Source organism: Natrix helvetica (assembly GCF_964273705.1).
Source record: "Natrix helvetica genome assembly, chromosome: 15".
Lineage (NCBI taxonomy): Eukaryota > Metazoa > Chordata > Lepidosauria > Squamata > Natricidae > Natrix > Natrix helvetica.
This window is the reverse complement of record NC_138565.1, coordinates 8,764,001-8,780,998: the sequence shown is the minus strand read 5'-3', so window position 1 is coordinate 8,780,998 and position 16,998 is coordinate 8,764,001. Positions and strand designations below refer to the sequence as shown.

Here is a 16,998-nt window from a genome sequence, read left to right as displayed (position 1 = left end):
GCTCTCACCAAACACCTCTTTGGCATCTAGTTCCCCCTCTAAGTCGCTCTCATTATCAAGGAAATTTAAAAGCGGTTGTTTGACATCGTCACCTGAATGTTTAACCACATGACTAAGAAATTGAACCGTTTTACGTGTTTCAGCAACATTATCATCCAAATTTTGTAAGCGATTCTTTAAGAATTTAAGCAGTCTTCCCAGCACACATGGTCCTATTGTACAAACAAAAAGGAGGAATATTACGGGGCCTATGATGGCAGAAAGCAAAATAGTCAACCAAAGGGAAAGAGTAAACAGACCTTGATACCAACTATGTGTTGCTTGCCTTTCCCTTTCTCGTTCTTTAAGGCGTTTGCTCAATTCTGCCATAGAGTCAAGTACAATACCTGAGCTGTCTGTATAAAAGCAGTTTCAAAAAATAGTGAGAGGGGGCCATGACATCAATAAATTGAGAGTTGGAAAAAACAGATATCTTCGGCAACAAGTGGACCTGGATACAAAAGGAGCGTTGTTGTTGAAGAATGTCTCCTTGGACACAGGCAGTGGCTCCTGTAGAGCAAGCCCAAATGGAGCCATTGGTGGGAATAAAAAAATATCCTGTAAAATAATTTGAAAAATCAGCAGTGGGGTTGGAAGAAAACAAAGGCACCCAACCCCCATGAATACCAGATGACTGGACAGAAGAAGACATCCGAGATTTAGGCAAATAAATCATACATTGATGATATAAATCTGTAGAGGCATTAATACAATATTGTAAATAATTAGAGGGAACATAGCCTATACAACAACCCTGACCAATAATAGAAGAAACAGTAATAGAAGAGTTACTCCAGCGACAGGTGGTATCTGAAGTAGCATTAGTAAAGGATAAAGGTGAGCCAATGGCCTCATAAAATGGTGGTTGGGAAGAAAGGCACATCCAACACTCCGGATCAGCATTAGGAAAGGCATGACTGTTATTAAGAGCAAAATAAGAGGAAGAAATAAGAGACAATAAAGCTTATTACTTAAAAATATACAGTTAACTACTTTAGCACATGTTACATTTTCAGGAACTGCTACTATCAATATATACAAAGCAATTGCATCAGGGGGAGGATCATAAGCAATTAATCCTCAATGAGAGATAGTCTTATAATTCGAACCAATGAAATGTTGAATTACTGCAGACAAGATTCAAACAGGATCCAAACATGTAGAAAGCAAATGTTTCATGTACAGTTCAAGTCATTGTGTGTAATGTTAGTTGCACCCATAGATTTTTATTGTAGTCACTGTTCAAATGAGTTTTTTGGTGAGATGATAAAACAAGTAAACATAAACAAATAATGACTAATGATGACTAAGAACTTGGCAAAAATGGCAGCACATAAGTTGTCGTGTCGTTGTTTCAGCACTGCTTTGGTGGTTTTTGGTTTTTCACATCACTGGACAGCTGTTTTGGCAAGATCGTATTGGCCACTGTGCTGTCTGTAAAGTCATCTTGGTCATCTCTGGAACTGGATTTGAGAACTGGTCATATACTAGAATCCACAAAGATCTGTAGAAGCAAACACAGCATGTCCTCGTCCCCCTTGCGGGGGAGGCAAACAAACTTTTTAAATCTATTATGTTACCTATGCCAAATTAGCCAAATTGGGGTACACCAAATTGTTAGGTACCCAAAATCCCTCTTTTTTTATTTGTTTGAAAAAACAGTCCTTAAAGGACCAAGTAACACGTTCCACAATGGCTTAACCTGTGGAATTGTAAGGAAAAAAAACCCAAAAATTTAAAACAATGTTCCAATTAATACAAAATTACAAAAAGGCCAATGAAAAATAGGCCAGGCCATTATCAGTCTTTAAAAGGAAAAGTTTGCCCAAGGCAATAAAGGCTGAAAAAAAAATAAGAAAATATGGCGAAAAATAAAAAAATAAATAATACAATAATAATACAATAGTAGAGTTAAAAGGGACCTTGGAGGTCTTCTAGTCTAACCCCCTGACTAGATAAATAAATTTAGTTTTAAAGAGCGAAAAAAAAGAAACATAGGTGACATCTATTTGCCATAGTGATTAAAGGCCAAATTATAAAAATTAACTTCCTTGTCCCCAGAGGGGGATGCCCCAAAACACTGGGGGCAAGATGAAACAATTTGTTTGGCCTGGTTGAGTGGCATATGACAAAATTGTGCCAGTCCCCAGGCATTTTGATAAAAAAATTAATCAAAAATAAATCTGAAAAAAAAAAGCATAGTTTAAAAAAAATACCTAGAAAATTAAAAATAAATTGACACACATAATGAAAATCAGAAATATAGTTTAAAAGCTTGTTAAAAAAAGATGTGAAAAGTTAAAATAGCAACAGACAATTTTTAGTGTTGCAAGAACAACAGTATTGCAAGGTAGGAAACTTTCATGAGAGTCCTTATAAGCAATTTCACCCTCCATCCAAAAAAACAGTCTTATGAAAGCAGAGAATCGAAAACAATAGACAAGCAAGAAAGTCATACAGACCACATAGTCAGTTAAAGCACACTAAAAAAAAGTTATTCTAAAACAAAATTAAAAATCAAATTTTGGAATAGGAAAAATAATATTAATTAAATCAGTCCAATTTCTACAACAAACCCAAGGTTATTAAGTCCACAACTGCCTAAAAAATAATAATAATGGCAAAACATTTTAAAACGGAGCCTTTTTATCTTTAAAAAAAAACATCAAAAGAATTAGCTGACAAGTTACGCAAACCACAAATGGAATGCTCAAGATCTCATTAATCTTTTCAGCTGTAGCAAGGGCACGAAAAAAAAAAATCAAATAAAAAACTTTAAGTAGCGGCAAACACAGACGGACGAACCCAAATAAAGATTCCCCAATAGCTGCCATAAATTAATTAGCAAAATAACTCCGTGTTCATTTAAACAAAAAAAAATTTGGAGCAAAAAAATTTATAACATTTCATGCAGTTATGCTTTACTGGAACAATCTGCAATTCATACAATACAATACAATAACAGAGTTGGAAGGGACCCTAAAGGTCCTCCAGTCCAACCCCCCTGCCTAGGCAGGAAACCCTATACCGTTTCAAACAAATAACCATCCAACATCCTCTCAAAGATCTTCAATGTTGGGGCATTTACAACCCCTGGAAACAAGCCGTTCCACTGACCAACTGCTCTAACTGTTAGGAAATCTCTCCCCAGCTCCAAGCCATCTCTCTCCTTGACCCTTACTCCTTCTTTCTCTCAAGCTAAACATATCCAGTTCCTGCAACCTCACATCAATCACCTTCGTTACCCTTCTCTGCGCTCCTTCCAATAAAAAATCATGTTTTATTTTTAAAAGCCAATTGGGTTATAATCATCAAAACCAATAATTGCTCTCCAGCATTCAAACGTAACATTTCCCTTTGCTAATTTCACCAACAATTGCATTTGAGCCTCAAAATTATCTCTCTGTTGTTTTCCTGCAATATATTAAACCGATACAGGCTCTTTCAAAAAAAGGAGGAGGTGAGGGGGGAGGGAACATTTCAAAAGAAAAGAATGTGGGGGGGGGGAAGCAACAAGCAGAAGCCGACACAGAGTCTTTCTAAAGAGGGAAAAGTGTGTGTGTGTATGGGGGGGAAACAACAGACATCCCGAAGAGGAGGAGGTGGGGGGAGGTAAGAGGCAGACACACAAAGTCAGACTTTTCTTGCGAAGCAGGGCAAGGAAGAATAGAAAAAAGCAATCCTTTAAACTAATTATTTCATGATCTTGTGGAATAAATTTAGGTGGAGAGGCAGAAAACATATGTTTATTCCCCTCCTCTTTTGCTAATTGTTTCTCTAACCATGGAGGAGCTGAAAAATTAACATCTCCATGAAGAGTTGAGAGGCCAATTGAAAATAATTTTGGAGAAAGAATTTTTACTTGATAGATAACACTTTTGCAGGGGCTCTTTGTGTCTTGTGGAAATAAATCCCAATCTTCCACATAGACATTTTTATGGAGCCTTTTCCAGATAAGCCGGACATTGTTTTTCTAAGTACTAGAAAAATTTACATAAAGAAACTTTAGAAAGAGGATAGATAGTGGTGCCGTTAATTTTTTGCAAGCAATTTTTCTTCTCCACCAAGGTGAAAAGTTCGTCCCTGTACTGACGAAACTTTGAAAAGTGATGAGCCCATACTTACGATGATCAAGCCTTTGCCAGGTGCGTAAGACGGGGGGTGAAGGTGACGCAGACCTAGACAGGAATCACGTCGGGGTCACCAGTTGCGTAGCTGCACTGGTGAGGGGGTCCTTGCCACCTGCAAGGACCGGGGGGAGGCTTGCTTCTCCGGGGACCCTCGCGAGGGTGCGTGCCATTTCCACGGGGGCACCTGGCTCAAGAACAACTCGACACCATGAAGTCCTCGAGGTGGGGTGCACACAGATTGCTCCGTCCGACCCCTTTTATTAGGAAGCTTACAGAAACACAAAGGAATAGCATTCTATTGGTCAGAGTCAAGCATAAGCATAGATAACTACTATCACGTATACAGAAACATGATACTACACACAGCTTCTTCATGATTTACAGGAAAACTTGTAAATGTTCAGGAATAGAAACTTATAGAAAAACAAAACTTATCTTGTACTTGGGCCTAGCTTCAATCCAGGCCAGTGATCGCTACATGCAAGACCAGCCCCAGATATCTGAAACTCCTGTCAATTGGATTCTCTCAATGGTCCCTTTGTCTTCCAGCAGAAATCGGTAAAGGGACCCTCTAAAGCCAACAAAGCTTTGCGAGGTACTAGTCATATTCTCAAATGGCCTCCACCCTTTTAGCCTTAAACACCTGGCTTTTCCCCAGACGCTGGGAGATCAGACAATGAGAAGTTGGCATGGATTGATGCCAGTCTTTAGTTTGTTGGTTTTTATTTTCAATGTTTTGTGTTTTAATGTGTTGTGAAGTTTTTAAAACTGCTTTTTGTGAGCTGCACAGAGCTGACGGAAAGGTGGGCAGTTATAAGAATGTTTTCAATGAATAAGACTCATTAGGGACTTGTTTGATCTCCCACTAGGTGCAGAGACTAGGGACTCCGCCGTTGGCTGGATAGTGAAAGTCCCCCATTACTTTGCTTTCTATTCATCAGCCAAAACGGCGTCCACCTTCCTTCAACCAGACAGAGGGTGCAAATCCCTACTCCTGTGTGGAGGTGAGGCAAGGAGCTCCCTTTGATCTTTGGGGTCTTGTCTTCTCCCCATCCGCCTCCTCCCCTGCATTCAGGAGGTTGAGGGCTCTTCTGGCTGTGCCTTTCCCCCCATCCGGCATCCCTCCATAGACAAGGTGGGGGGAGGTCTGTAGGGGCATCCAGGCAGGCGAGGGCTGAAGGGTCTGCAGATTTGGCATTTGAATGTTCTCGTTTTGCACTAAAGACCTGAGCCCAGTGAGGTCCTCAAGGTGTTTCAAGACATATGTCAGAAGTTCCCTTCTCAGCTAATTTCGATATTATTGGCACTAGTACCGATTAATCTAGGATAATATAAGCAATAACTATAAACATTCTACCCTTAGAGTTATCAAAATAGATTATTAGATTATTAGAAAGTTAGGAGTATTATAAATGTGACATACACACACACACACACACACACACACATATATATACAGTGATAAACCGAAGAGTCTCTCACATTATCACATTTTCCCTATGACAGCTGTTCCTATATAACACACGAACTAATCAATATATAGAGTTTACTACACCCTATCACTATTTAAAATTGATATTTGAGTAGAGGTAGAGGGAAGAGGAGAGGGAGAAGGAGGAAGGTAGGCAGGAAGGAAGGAAGTAGGAAGGGAGGTAGGGAGGAGGGAGGAAGGGAGGAAGAAAGAAAGAAAGAAGGAAAGAAATGTGGGAACAAGGTCCCCATGGTATATGTGCAGATCAGTTTTCCTGATTGGAACACATATATGGAATTTGGGACTGGAATAAATTGAGTAGTAAATGCGGGTTGAGATGGATGCCCACTGGGAGGACCCAAATTAGAAAGCTGTGTTTGCAATGACAATAGCAATGCTTAGATCTTAACAGGAACTTTCAAACTGAGGAAGTTACTAGCTGCATAGGAAACACGTGGTAAAAGCGCTTAAGCAGGTATAGCTAAAAATAACCATATTAGGCATAACGCTGTATTTTAACCAATAATAAATTACGATGCTTTTATTTCCTTATACGCTCTTAATAAAGAGATAATGTTCTGGGCCACTCGTGTAATCAAGAAACCTTGTCTGTTGTCTTCATTATGAGTTAGCCCACTCTTTGCGGGGGGGGGGGGGCAAACCCGCAACTGGTGACCCCGACGTGATTCATCAGAATCAGTCTCGGACCGTCTGTACCTACTCGCCTGGAAGAGGCTGGCCTTTCGACCTGTCTGAAACACGACCGGTTACCCGTAAGTATAGGCGGAAGATTCTCTCATGGGCAAGTTTGTACATTTGCAAGAGTTGGGAGAATCAACTGAATCCTCCACTAAAATTGCCTCAAATGGAGGGAAATCTCTCCCTCGTTTGACAAAAAAGGAGTTAATTGGCCTTCTGTTTTAAATTTGGAAACAGTGTCCATAAAAATTCGACTTGGACAAAATTGGGGGAATATTTCCATGCGGCTCTTAGAGCCCCAGTCCAAATTTTGACTACGTGGCGCGTAGTCATGGAATGATTCATTATAAATTTGATAATCAGGTGCCTGCAGAAGCAATACCTCCCCTGTACGATTCTGCAATGGCTTGCGCTCATAGTAACTGCTTTATTACAGGAAACCTCAAGAAAAGCGTTATTTTAAAAGAGAGTGTAAAAATCCAAGGAGGGGCATGTCTGTAACATCTCGCCCTCTCTTTCATCAGGGATCAAAACCCTAGTACAAAATGATTTATGTGTCTCTATTTTTTCTCCCTGTCTTCCCAGAAAAGGGAGCCTGTCGTTTTAAAAAAACAATTTTTTTCCTTTCCTCTCACCCCCCTCTTTTTCTCTGGTGAGAAGGCAGGAGGGGGGGGGCTGTGTTCTTTTCACCATTTTTTTTTCTTTTCTCTCCCTGACGTCTCAGCCTGAGAAAGGCGGGGTAAAGGGTGATATTAGATGCCTGCATTTGCAAGTTTACTATCTTGGCTCAGGAATGCAACTTTGCCTTCTGAAAAGTTTGATATTCTCATAATATTTCAGAGTATTGACTCAAATTACCTTATTTAGATTGTTTGTTTTATTTTTGAAGCTGTTTTTTTTCTCTTTTATGTTTTTATGTTTGCGCGCACTTTGTATGTTTAACAGATGTCCCGTTTGTTTGTTTAATTGTTTGTTGGTCTGTTGTTTGTTTGTCTGTCGGCAGCGCTAGTTGCTGCCCTATTAGGAATTCTTACAGATATGACTTAGAAATTACAATATGTAGTCAGAGAGAGTGAGTAACATTTTTGTTTGAATCCAGCTCAGTTTAGAAGGAAATTTGGAAGGACAATCAGATATTGGTGCTGAAATGGAGATGTTAGCTTTGGCAGTTGGAGGTTGTTTTGGTTCCAAATCAATGTGCATTTTGTACAGTAACTGGTCATTGGAAAAGAGGATTTCAGATAAGTGAGAGGAAGTCAGAGATATGTTTTTGAGGACGAAAAATGAGGATGCCCGAGATGAACTTTCTCTGAAATTGGCTTATGAAAATGGTAATAGGGATTGTCAAAAGGTTCTTCAACCTATAGCAAATCATCCCGGGGTTACTTTAGCTGATTTCCTTCAGGCTTGTCGCATCGTGGGTACAACTGACCACAAGATGGGGGCTCTTGCTGCTGCGTTGCAACAAAATGGCGCGTTTCCTGCTTCTTCTTCATCTGCTTCTTCCTGCCCTACCGGAAATTGTTTAAATTGTGGGAAACCTGGTCATTTCAAGGTTTAGTGCCGCGCCCTTGGGGGCGGTGCAAACATGAACAATCTACAAAGAAGCTCCAAACCAAAAACTGCACCTTTCCTCTGGAACTCTCCTTTCAACCCTTTAAGCAAAAAATATCTCTCTCCTTCTATTGAACCTACCTTGCTGTCCTTTTTCTTTCCCTACAAACTCTTATTTCAAAAAGACAACACTCCTTTCATGTTTCTCACATCAGAAGCCATCAGCCTTTTCAAAGGCATTTATGAAACAATTTGATCTCTCTTCAACAGAAGCGGCTGCAATCATTCAACAATGCCCCACATGCAGTCATCAAGCACATTCAGTGCCTATGGGAGTAAATCCCAGGGGCACTGAATCCTGACAGATCTGGCAAATGGATGTCACCCAATATGCTTCATTTGCCCCGTGGAAATATCTACATGTTTCCATTGACACTTATTTTGGTTTCATGATCAACCACTACATTCGTACCTTTGCAACGTTGGGACGCCCAATTGAACTGGAAACAAACTCTACATCAGTACTGCCTTTGCAGACTTTTGTGACAAGTGGTCCAACACACACAAAATTGGCTTGCCCTGTGGTTCTCATGGCCAGGGAATTGCAGAGCGAGCTAATTAGACTCACAAACATGCCCTGAATAAATCAAAAGGAAAAATGCCTCGGCCTCCCAGCCCTGCAAAACAAAACTCAACCCTTGTTTAATTTACTTTGAATCAATTGAATTTTTCAATTTCTAATTCGACCGCTTATCAGAAGCATTTTCAACAAAAAACAAGTTTGCCTCTTCATCTGGTATATTTACACCAATTACCAGACAAAACATGGTTAGGACCGATTACTTTAATTACTTGGGGGTGGGGCTAGGCTGCTGTGTTTACATCTACAGGGTCCAGCCAAAGATGTCGTGCCACCAACCCCTGGCTCCTATCCCAGAGATGGCAACGGTGACTCTACACCAACCCGATTCTGTCATGCCAGTCATCCAGTGACATGGGGAGATGTGAAGAATTTAACCACCAAAGCGCACCCGAGAATTTGTGTGCTGCAATTTTTGTGTTTGCTTGATAATAACTGTACTTTGGCATCAGCAGCTGTCATATCACCCAGACATTCACTTGAACAACACATGAAACAAGACTTATATGTACAGCTTGCATACATCACACAAACTGATGCCTTTTGTTTGTCTGAAGTGTATATATGAAAAATTTGCTTTCTACATGTTTAATTCCAAAACCACCTCTCACGTTGGCCCAGGGTCAGGTTTATGCTTTGTATAGACAACTGCAGGGATATCCCTCTCCTGATAATAGCTCCTTTTCTAGCCCTTTGTAAGAAGATGACTTTACAAACCATCACACTATGAACAAAACTTACTCAGTGACACTTTTTATCTCATTTCCTGCGGAATTGTGCATCAAACGGAATAATTCTGCCACAAGGAAGCTCTCGGACATTACAAACCCTGCACAAAAATCCTTCCACTGCCTGGCACCTGCCCTGAGGAACCATGGTCTCCAACAATCCTGTGCAAACATGGAAGGGGATGGACCTCTCTGATGCCTTTAGAGGATGGTGGCCAAAATTGCCTGGTTTGCAAACTGTAGTTGCGCTTATTGGAATGATTGCTTTAGGCTGCATAATATTACCCTGTGTTTTGCCAATCTTTGTTCGTACTATCTCCAATAGTTTGTCATTGTTAGCTGAAAAAAGGGTAACAGCACGAGTTTATGCGTTGCTACACACTCATGGCTCCTATCAACTCCTGCCTCAGGAAGATGAGGTGTCTGCAAAAGTTCCCCTCACCTTAGACAGTGAGGACGAGAACAAAGACACCACTGACCAAGCCTCTGGCAACATCTCTTCCTTCAAACATCCTTGCATTTCAGGTAGTGACTCTGAACAAGAGGATCGCTTCTAATAAAACAAAAACAGAGGAGATGTGGGAACAAGGTCGCCATGGTATATGTGCAGATCACTTTTCCTGATTGGAACACATATATGGAATTTGGGACTGGAATAAATTGAGTAGTAAATGCGGGTTGAGATGGATGCCCACTGGGAGGACCCAAATTAGAAAGCTGTGTTTCAATGACAATAGCAATGCTTAGATCTTAACAGGAACTTTCAAACTGAGGAAGTTACTAGCTGCATAGGAAACACGTGGTAAAAGCGCTTAAGCAGGTATAGCTAAAAATAACCATATTAGGCATAACGCTGTATTTTAACCAATAATAAATTGCGATGCTTTTATTTCCTTATACGCTCTTAATAAAAGGGGGGTTCAGATAATGTTCTGGGCCACTCGTGTAATCAAGAAACCTTGTCTGTTGTCTTCATTATGAGTTAGCCCACTCTTTGCGGGGGGGGCAAACCCGCAAAGAAAGAAAGAAAGAAGGAAGGAAAGAAAGAAAGAAAGAAAGAAAGAGAAAGAAAGAAAGAAAGAAAGAAAGAAAGAAAGAAAGAAAGAAAGAAAGAAAGAAGGGGGACTGGAGAAAGTCACGAGGGAGAAAAGTAAGTGGGAGTTCTGGGGAAAAACTAAAGTAGGGATCCAACTCCTACAAAAAATGACAAGTAGTAAAATTTTACGATTTTATTCGGAGCCTGAAAGAGCTGCCGGTGGATCTGGGGCTGAAAGAGCCTGCGGAAGATCGGGGACTGCAAGAGCTCCAGGTAGATCGGGGACTGCAAGAGCTGCAGGTAGATCGGGACCTGGAAGGGCTGCCGTTAGATCGCGGACCGAGCATGCGGTAGCCCGGGACCAGCAAGAGCATCGGGTAGACCGGGACCTGCAAGAGCCTGGCCGAGCTGCTGGTAGATCGGGACCTGAACCAGCTGCCGGTAGATCGGGACCTGAAAGAAGTGTCGGTAGATCAGAGCATGTACAGCAAGGCTTGAGGCCTTTCACCCCCTCGGAGGGTCTCCTGTGTGGATCCTTTGATGTTTATAAAGGCTGCTCCTCTGACTGAAGCTCTTTCCACACTCCAGGCATTTATGAGGTTTCTCTCCTGTGTGGATCCTTTGATGTTTATAGAGGCTGCTCCTCTGACTGAAGCTCTTTCCACACTCCAGGCATTTATGAGGTTTCTCTCCTGTGTGGATCCTTTGATGTTTATAGAGGCTGCTCCGCTCACTGAAGCTCTTTCCACACTCCAGGCATTTATGAGGTTTCTCTCCTGTGTGGATTCTTTGATGTATATAAAGGTTGCCCCTTTGGCTGAAGCTCTTTCCACACTCTAGACATTTATGAGGTTTCTCTCCCGTATGGACCTTTAGGTGTCTTTGAAGATATTTCTCTTCTTCCTCCTGGATCCTGTGGGGATTCCGGGGTCTTCCGAAGGACCCTCCGCCCTCCAGGACCGTCTCGGTGTCTCTGCACATGTCCTGCTCCCCGCATCGCCCTCCAGGCAGCCGCCTTTTCCGGGGTCCCCCTGGGCTCATCCCTCCTGCACCGCCGGAGCCACCCGACCTTTCTCTGCCTTCTCCCGGGGAAGCCACGCAGGGATCTCCTGCTGTCAGGAAGCGCTTCTTTCCTTTCCCAGCCGGGCTTTTCCATCCTCCTGCAGGGGAGAGAGAGAGGCGGTCATGACTGCATCCCCTTCCTCGCAGGAAAAGCCCAGGCCGAAGCCTCCGCCTCCCACGGGCCTCCCTGTCAGGGTCCCCCTCACCCAGGAGACCAACGCTCAGGAGCCTGACCTCTCCCTGCTCACAGGTCTCCCTTCTCAGGAGGAACCTCTCGGCAACTCCCTTGCGCCCTACCTGCCTCAGGCCACATGCTTACCCTTAATAGAATTTCTTTCTCGGTCGCTTCTCTGTATCCGAAATTGAAGGCCAGACCGGCCTCCATCCCATTTATGGCCAAGCTCCGCCTTTTCCTCTCCTGGCACCGCCCCCTGCAGCTCTCCTGGTCTGATTGCTGAAGTAGGGAAGAAAGCGCTTTTCCTGCCAGATCGTGTCATTTGCATCGGGGAAACTTCGACGCTCATCCCTCCTGCAACCCCGGAGCCTCCCGGCCTTTCCCTGCCGCCTCCTGGGGAAGCTGCGTCAGGACCGGGCAGGGCTGTTCTCCGGAGCCCGCTCTCCTCCAACTCCTCGGCGGCTCTTCCTTCCTTCCCCCGCCGGGCTCCTCCGTCCTCCTGCAGCGGAGAGAAAGAGGTGGGTCACGGCTGCGCCCCCTTACCCGCAGGGGAGTCCAAGGCCCCCGCCTGTCACGGGCCTCCCTCCCAGGGCTCTCCTGTCCGCACAGCCTCTCAGCCGGCGACTTCCCGCAGTCCGGCGCCCTACCTGCATCTGGGAACTTCTGTCGCTCCTCTGAATGCTTAATTGTTATCAAAATAGATTATTAGATTAATAAAAAGTTAGGAGTATTATAAATGTGACATACACACACACACACACACATATATATATACAGTGATAAACCGATAACTCTCTCACATTATCCCATTATCCCTATGACAGCTGTTCCTATATAACACACGAACTAATCAATATATAGAGTTTACTACACCCTATCACTATTTAAAATTGATATTTGAGTAGAGGTAGAGGGAAGAGGAGAGGGAGAAGAAGGAAGGTAGGAAGGTAGGTAGGCAGGAAGGAAGGAAGGAAGTAGGAAGGGAGGTAGGGAGGAAGGGAGGGAAGAAGGAAGAAAGAAAGAAGGAAAGAAAGAAAGAAGAAAAGAAAGAAAGAGAAAGAAAGAAAGAAAGAAGAAAGAAAGAAAGAAGAAAGAAAAGAAGAAAGAAAGAAAGAAAGAAAGAAAGAAAGAAAGAAAGAAAGAAAGAAAGAAAGAAAGAAGGGGGAGTGGAGAAAGTCATGAGGGAGAGAAGTAAGTGGGAGTTCTGGGGAAAAATTAAAGTAGGGATCCAACTCCTACAAAAAATGACAAGTAGTAAAATTTTACGATTTTATTCGGGGTCTGCAAGAGCTGCTGGTAGATCGGGGCCTGGAAGGGCTGCCGGTAGATCGCAGACTGAGCATGCGGTAGACCGGGACCTGCAAGAGCCCTGACGAGCTGCTGGGAGATCGGGACCTGAAACCACGCTGCGGTATATCGGGGCCTGTATGACCTGCTGGTAGATCGGGGCCTGAAAGAGCATGCGGTAGACCGGGTCTGGACGAGCATACGGTGGACCGGGACTTGCAAGAACGTGACAGGTCTGCTGGCAGATCGGGGCCTGAAAGGGCTACCGGTAGATCGGGGACTGAACGAGAATGCGGTAGACCGGGACGCACAAGAGCATGCGGTAGACCGGGGCCGGCAAGAGCCGCTGGTAGATCGGGGCCTGAAAGAGCACGCGGTAGACCGGGACCCGAAAGATCTGCCGGTAGATCGGGGCCTGAAAGAGGTGTCGGTAGATCAGGGCATGTAGAGCAAGGCTTGAGGCCTTTCACCCCCTCGGAGGGTCCAGAACCAAGGCAGCTTCGTAAAGCCTCCCGGGGCCCCGCGCAGCCAAGCGCAGCCCCCCCGCCAAGGTCTCTGCTTCTGTGAAGCCCGGCTCTCCCCCGACACAGCCGCCCTATGGAGCTTGGCACTCCCGCAGCCTTGGAATCGGGCTAGAGCTCCAAGCCCACAGAGGGGAGGAAGATTGCCCCCCCCAAAAAAAAACCGCCCAAGGCAGAAAAGACTGTCCCTTAGGGACACAGCTGTTTAATTTAGAATTTAACAGAATTTAGAGTTACCAATTAAACCGAATCAACAAGCCAGTTTTCAAGAAAAATATTTTTTTTTATTATTGTTTAAATTAGACAGAAAACATACAGACAAAAAGCTCTTCAATACGTCTTCCAGCTATGTCGCTGCAAGGTTTGCGACACACTCAAGTCCGGATTCACCTGTTTGGGTCTTCAGGGTTCTCCCATGGGAGGGAGAACGAGCCCCGGTCCTCACCGGGAATTTGGAGGGTCCACGCGTGGACGATAGCCGCAATTCAAGACATCACACAAAGAGTTTTCTCGAGGGAGGCAAGCACAGAATGCTCGGAGAATGTGAAAACTACATTTCTCCTGACGTGTTCTGCACAAACCCATTTATTGCATAGTTTTACAAAGGCTGGGAGATAGGCACGTACAAGAAAAGTACACTCAGTAATTTCCCACAAATAACAAGAAAACAGTTATCAAATATTGTAACAAGCAAACAGCTATAGTTAAATGTTGCAGTTAGCCAACATCCTATGCAAGCACTTTTAAAGGTCATTTTCTCACGGCCTACTTGCGTTTCAGCTTCAGCAAAGCCTGAACCAATCTACTACTACTGTTATACACTCACACAGCTAGCATGTCAATTGGTTACAATTAAATTCCGTGCATTACTACAATCATTCTTTATACTTCATTCAAATTGAGTTGTGCATTTTAAATCAAAGAGTGTACCAACATTCTCCTTTAACTGCATTTGTTTGAAAGTACTTTTATCCAGAATCATTCGTATTTATATTATCCAATAAATAAACATTTTAACACCGACAACAATCTGTACGAGCTACCACATTTTACTTATTTATCTCCTAGGATTCTTATTTCTTTCCTCCATCCACCTATACCATTTATCCCATATCTGATAAAATTCTGATTCTTCTTTTCCCTGGATTTCTTTAGTTAGCTTGTCCATTTCAGCACAATCCATCACCTTTCTTATTATTTCATCTTCGCTTGGAGTTAGCTTGTTTTTCCATTTCTGGGCATAGGCAATTCTTGCCGCCATTATTATATGCAATATTAAGTATTGGGTTTCTTTTTTGTATTTTGTAGGCAGTAATCCTAATAAGAAGATTTCCGGTTTCTGTGGGAACAAGGTCACCATGGTATATGTGCAGATCAGTTTTCCTGATTGGAACACATATATGGAATTTGGGACTGGAATATGCGGGTTGAGATGGATGCCCACTGGGAGGGCCCAAATTAGAAAGCTGTGATTGCAAAGCTAAAGTAATATCGAAACCATCTTAACAGGGACTTTCAAACTGAGGAAGTTACTAGCAGCATAGGAAACACGTGGTAAAAGCGCTTAAGCAGGTAGAGCTAAATATAACCATATTTAGGCAGAAATGCTTATTGTAACCAATAATAAATTAGGATGCTTTTATTTCCTTATCGGCTCTTAATAAAAGCAGGCTTCAGATAACGTTCTGGGCCACTCATGTATCAAGAAACCTTGTGTGTTGTCTTCATTATGAGTGGTCCACTCTTTGTGGGAAGGCAAAACCCGCAGGTTTTTATTCTATTTTAACTCCCGTTATTGCCTCCAGCCAGTTTTTCATCTTTTTCCAAAACTTTTTAGCCTCCTCACAGGTCCGCCATAAGTGGTAGTACGTTCCGTTTATCGATTCGCATTTCCAACATTTTGGGGATGTATTTGACGATATTTTAGCTAGCCTTGTTGGTGCAATTAATGATCTTAGCCTCAGCATCCTGAGGGATGAATATGCAATACAACAAATAAGTACATTCACTAAAGCGAGAGATAGTACAGTTATGACTATGAATACTTGGCTTGCCATTTCCTGACAGGTGCTCACACTTTCTAATACATCTTATATCTAACAAATGAAATGTTGTCTTCCTCCTCCAAATCTTCAGCCATACGTCGAGAAGTCAGCTTCCAGAGGGTGACTTCAGTAGGGCCTCTTCTGCCCCGTAATTCTGCCCATTGCCGGTAGGGCAGTTTTTAGGGGGCGTTTCTTTAAGCATCATCTTCCTTTTCCAGTGTTTTACCACACTCTGTCCCCTATCTGAATATTATGACTGGAAGTTGTTAAAAGTGGTGGGGGTAAGGGAGACACAATACTGTTGGATTACTTGTATTTACTTATTCAATTCTCCCACCATTTTATTCACCCATGAGGACCCCAACTGTCCTAGGTCCCTTATATGATTTTTCACATTATGGCTTATAACTGGTGGCCATCATTTCAAAAGGAGATAATTTTTCTTTACATGGAGTACATCTCACAGAGCAGAGAGCTAAGGGTAAGGCATCAAAACACACCTTATCTTTTCCTTAACAGTGCAATTCACACATTTGCTTAATTTCTTTCCTGAGGCAGTTAAAACACCTCTTTCCCTATAATGAGCAGTATTGATATGCAAAGTAAGGAAGGCATACAGAGTCAGTTCAGATGTTCACCCTTTCATTCTTTGTTCTTTCTAATGCACAAATTAAAGCCCACAATTCTGCCACTTGGGCACTGGTGCCTTTTGGGAGAGGTCCACTCTCAAAGACTTGGGCAAGGGAGACTGCATAATGTTCTCCCATAGTAATGAAGCTTGATCCATCAGTGAACAAGTTATAGTCTGCATATTTCAACGGCACGTCAGTTAAGTCTGGTCTGCATGAAAACTGATTCTCAATGATTCTCATACAATTATAGTCAATTTCGGGTCCTGGTATTGGCAAAAGGGTGGCAGGGTTTAGGGCATTTGTTTGCTTCAAGGTCACTTGTGGATTTTGAGTCAGGAGTGCCTGATATTTGTAAATGTCCCTTCATTTCTAAAATTCCTTGAATTGCATGGCTAGTGTAGATATTGGTAGGCTGTCTAAAAGTTAATTTATTAGCTTCCTCCATTAGGAGAGCTGTGGCAGCTAGAATTTTAGGCAATGTGGCCAAAGCCTTTTGCAACAGTTCAGTTGTTTAGATAGATAAGTTGTTGTCAACTTCCTTTTTCTTATCAGAGCCTGAGATAATTCTGACTTTAGGGTTTCAAATGCCCGTTTCTGCAAGCAAGGGTTCTTCTTCTTCTTCTTTTTTCCACCCCCCTTCGTAGATGCGTAAGGAGGTTTGGCTAGAAGCACGAAATTTGAAATCCTCTTCTGCATTATCCTGCTGTTCATGGGTTCGCAATTTGGCATACATATTATTACTCTTAAGTATTTAACTTGGGGCTTTTTGTCCCTGCCTTCCAGCTTTTTGCCTTGTCCATTAACAGATGAAGCAATTGATTGATTGGTATTTTTTTCAACAATTCTCCTTCGTCTGTTCGGTTACTGGGATATTACCTACATATTGGAGTAGCACATTTCCATCTTCGCAAGGCTGGAAATTTTCTAGGCCTGAGGCAAAGACTTAACCAAAAAGGTAGGTAAAAAATTTTTTAATCCT

At 42.8% G+C, this 16,998-nt stretch overlaps 2 protein-coding genes across 2 annotated transcripts in view; one reads left to right on the top strand and one right to left on the bottom strand.

Annotated features, from left to right (window-relative positions):
* LOC309399629 (uncharacterized protein) overlaps positions 1-16,998 on the top strand; it is a 234,878-nt gene that overhangs the window by 39,902 nt on the left and 177,978 nt on the right. The window lies entirely within an intron of this gene.
* On the bottom strand, positions 10,802-12,086 carry LOC309399343 (uncharacterized protein; the record flags this gene model as incomplete). The annotated part of the gene is made up of 3 exons (XM_081967079.1): positions 12,078-12,086; positions 11,679-11,813; positions 10,802-11,457 (listed from the first exon to the last, which is right to left on the bottom strand). The coding sequence occupies exon 3, from the start codon at positions 11,336-11,338 to the stop codon at positions 10,802-10,804; it is 537 nt and encodes a 178-aa protein (XP_081823205.1). The 5' UTR covers positions 11,339-11,457; positions 11,679-11,813; positions 12,078-12,086.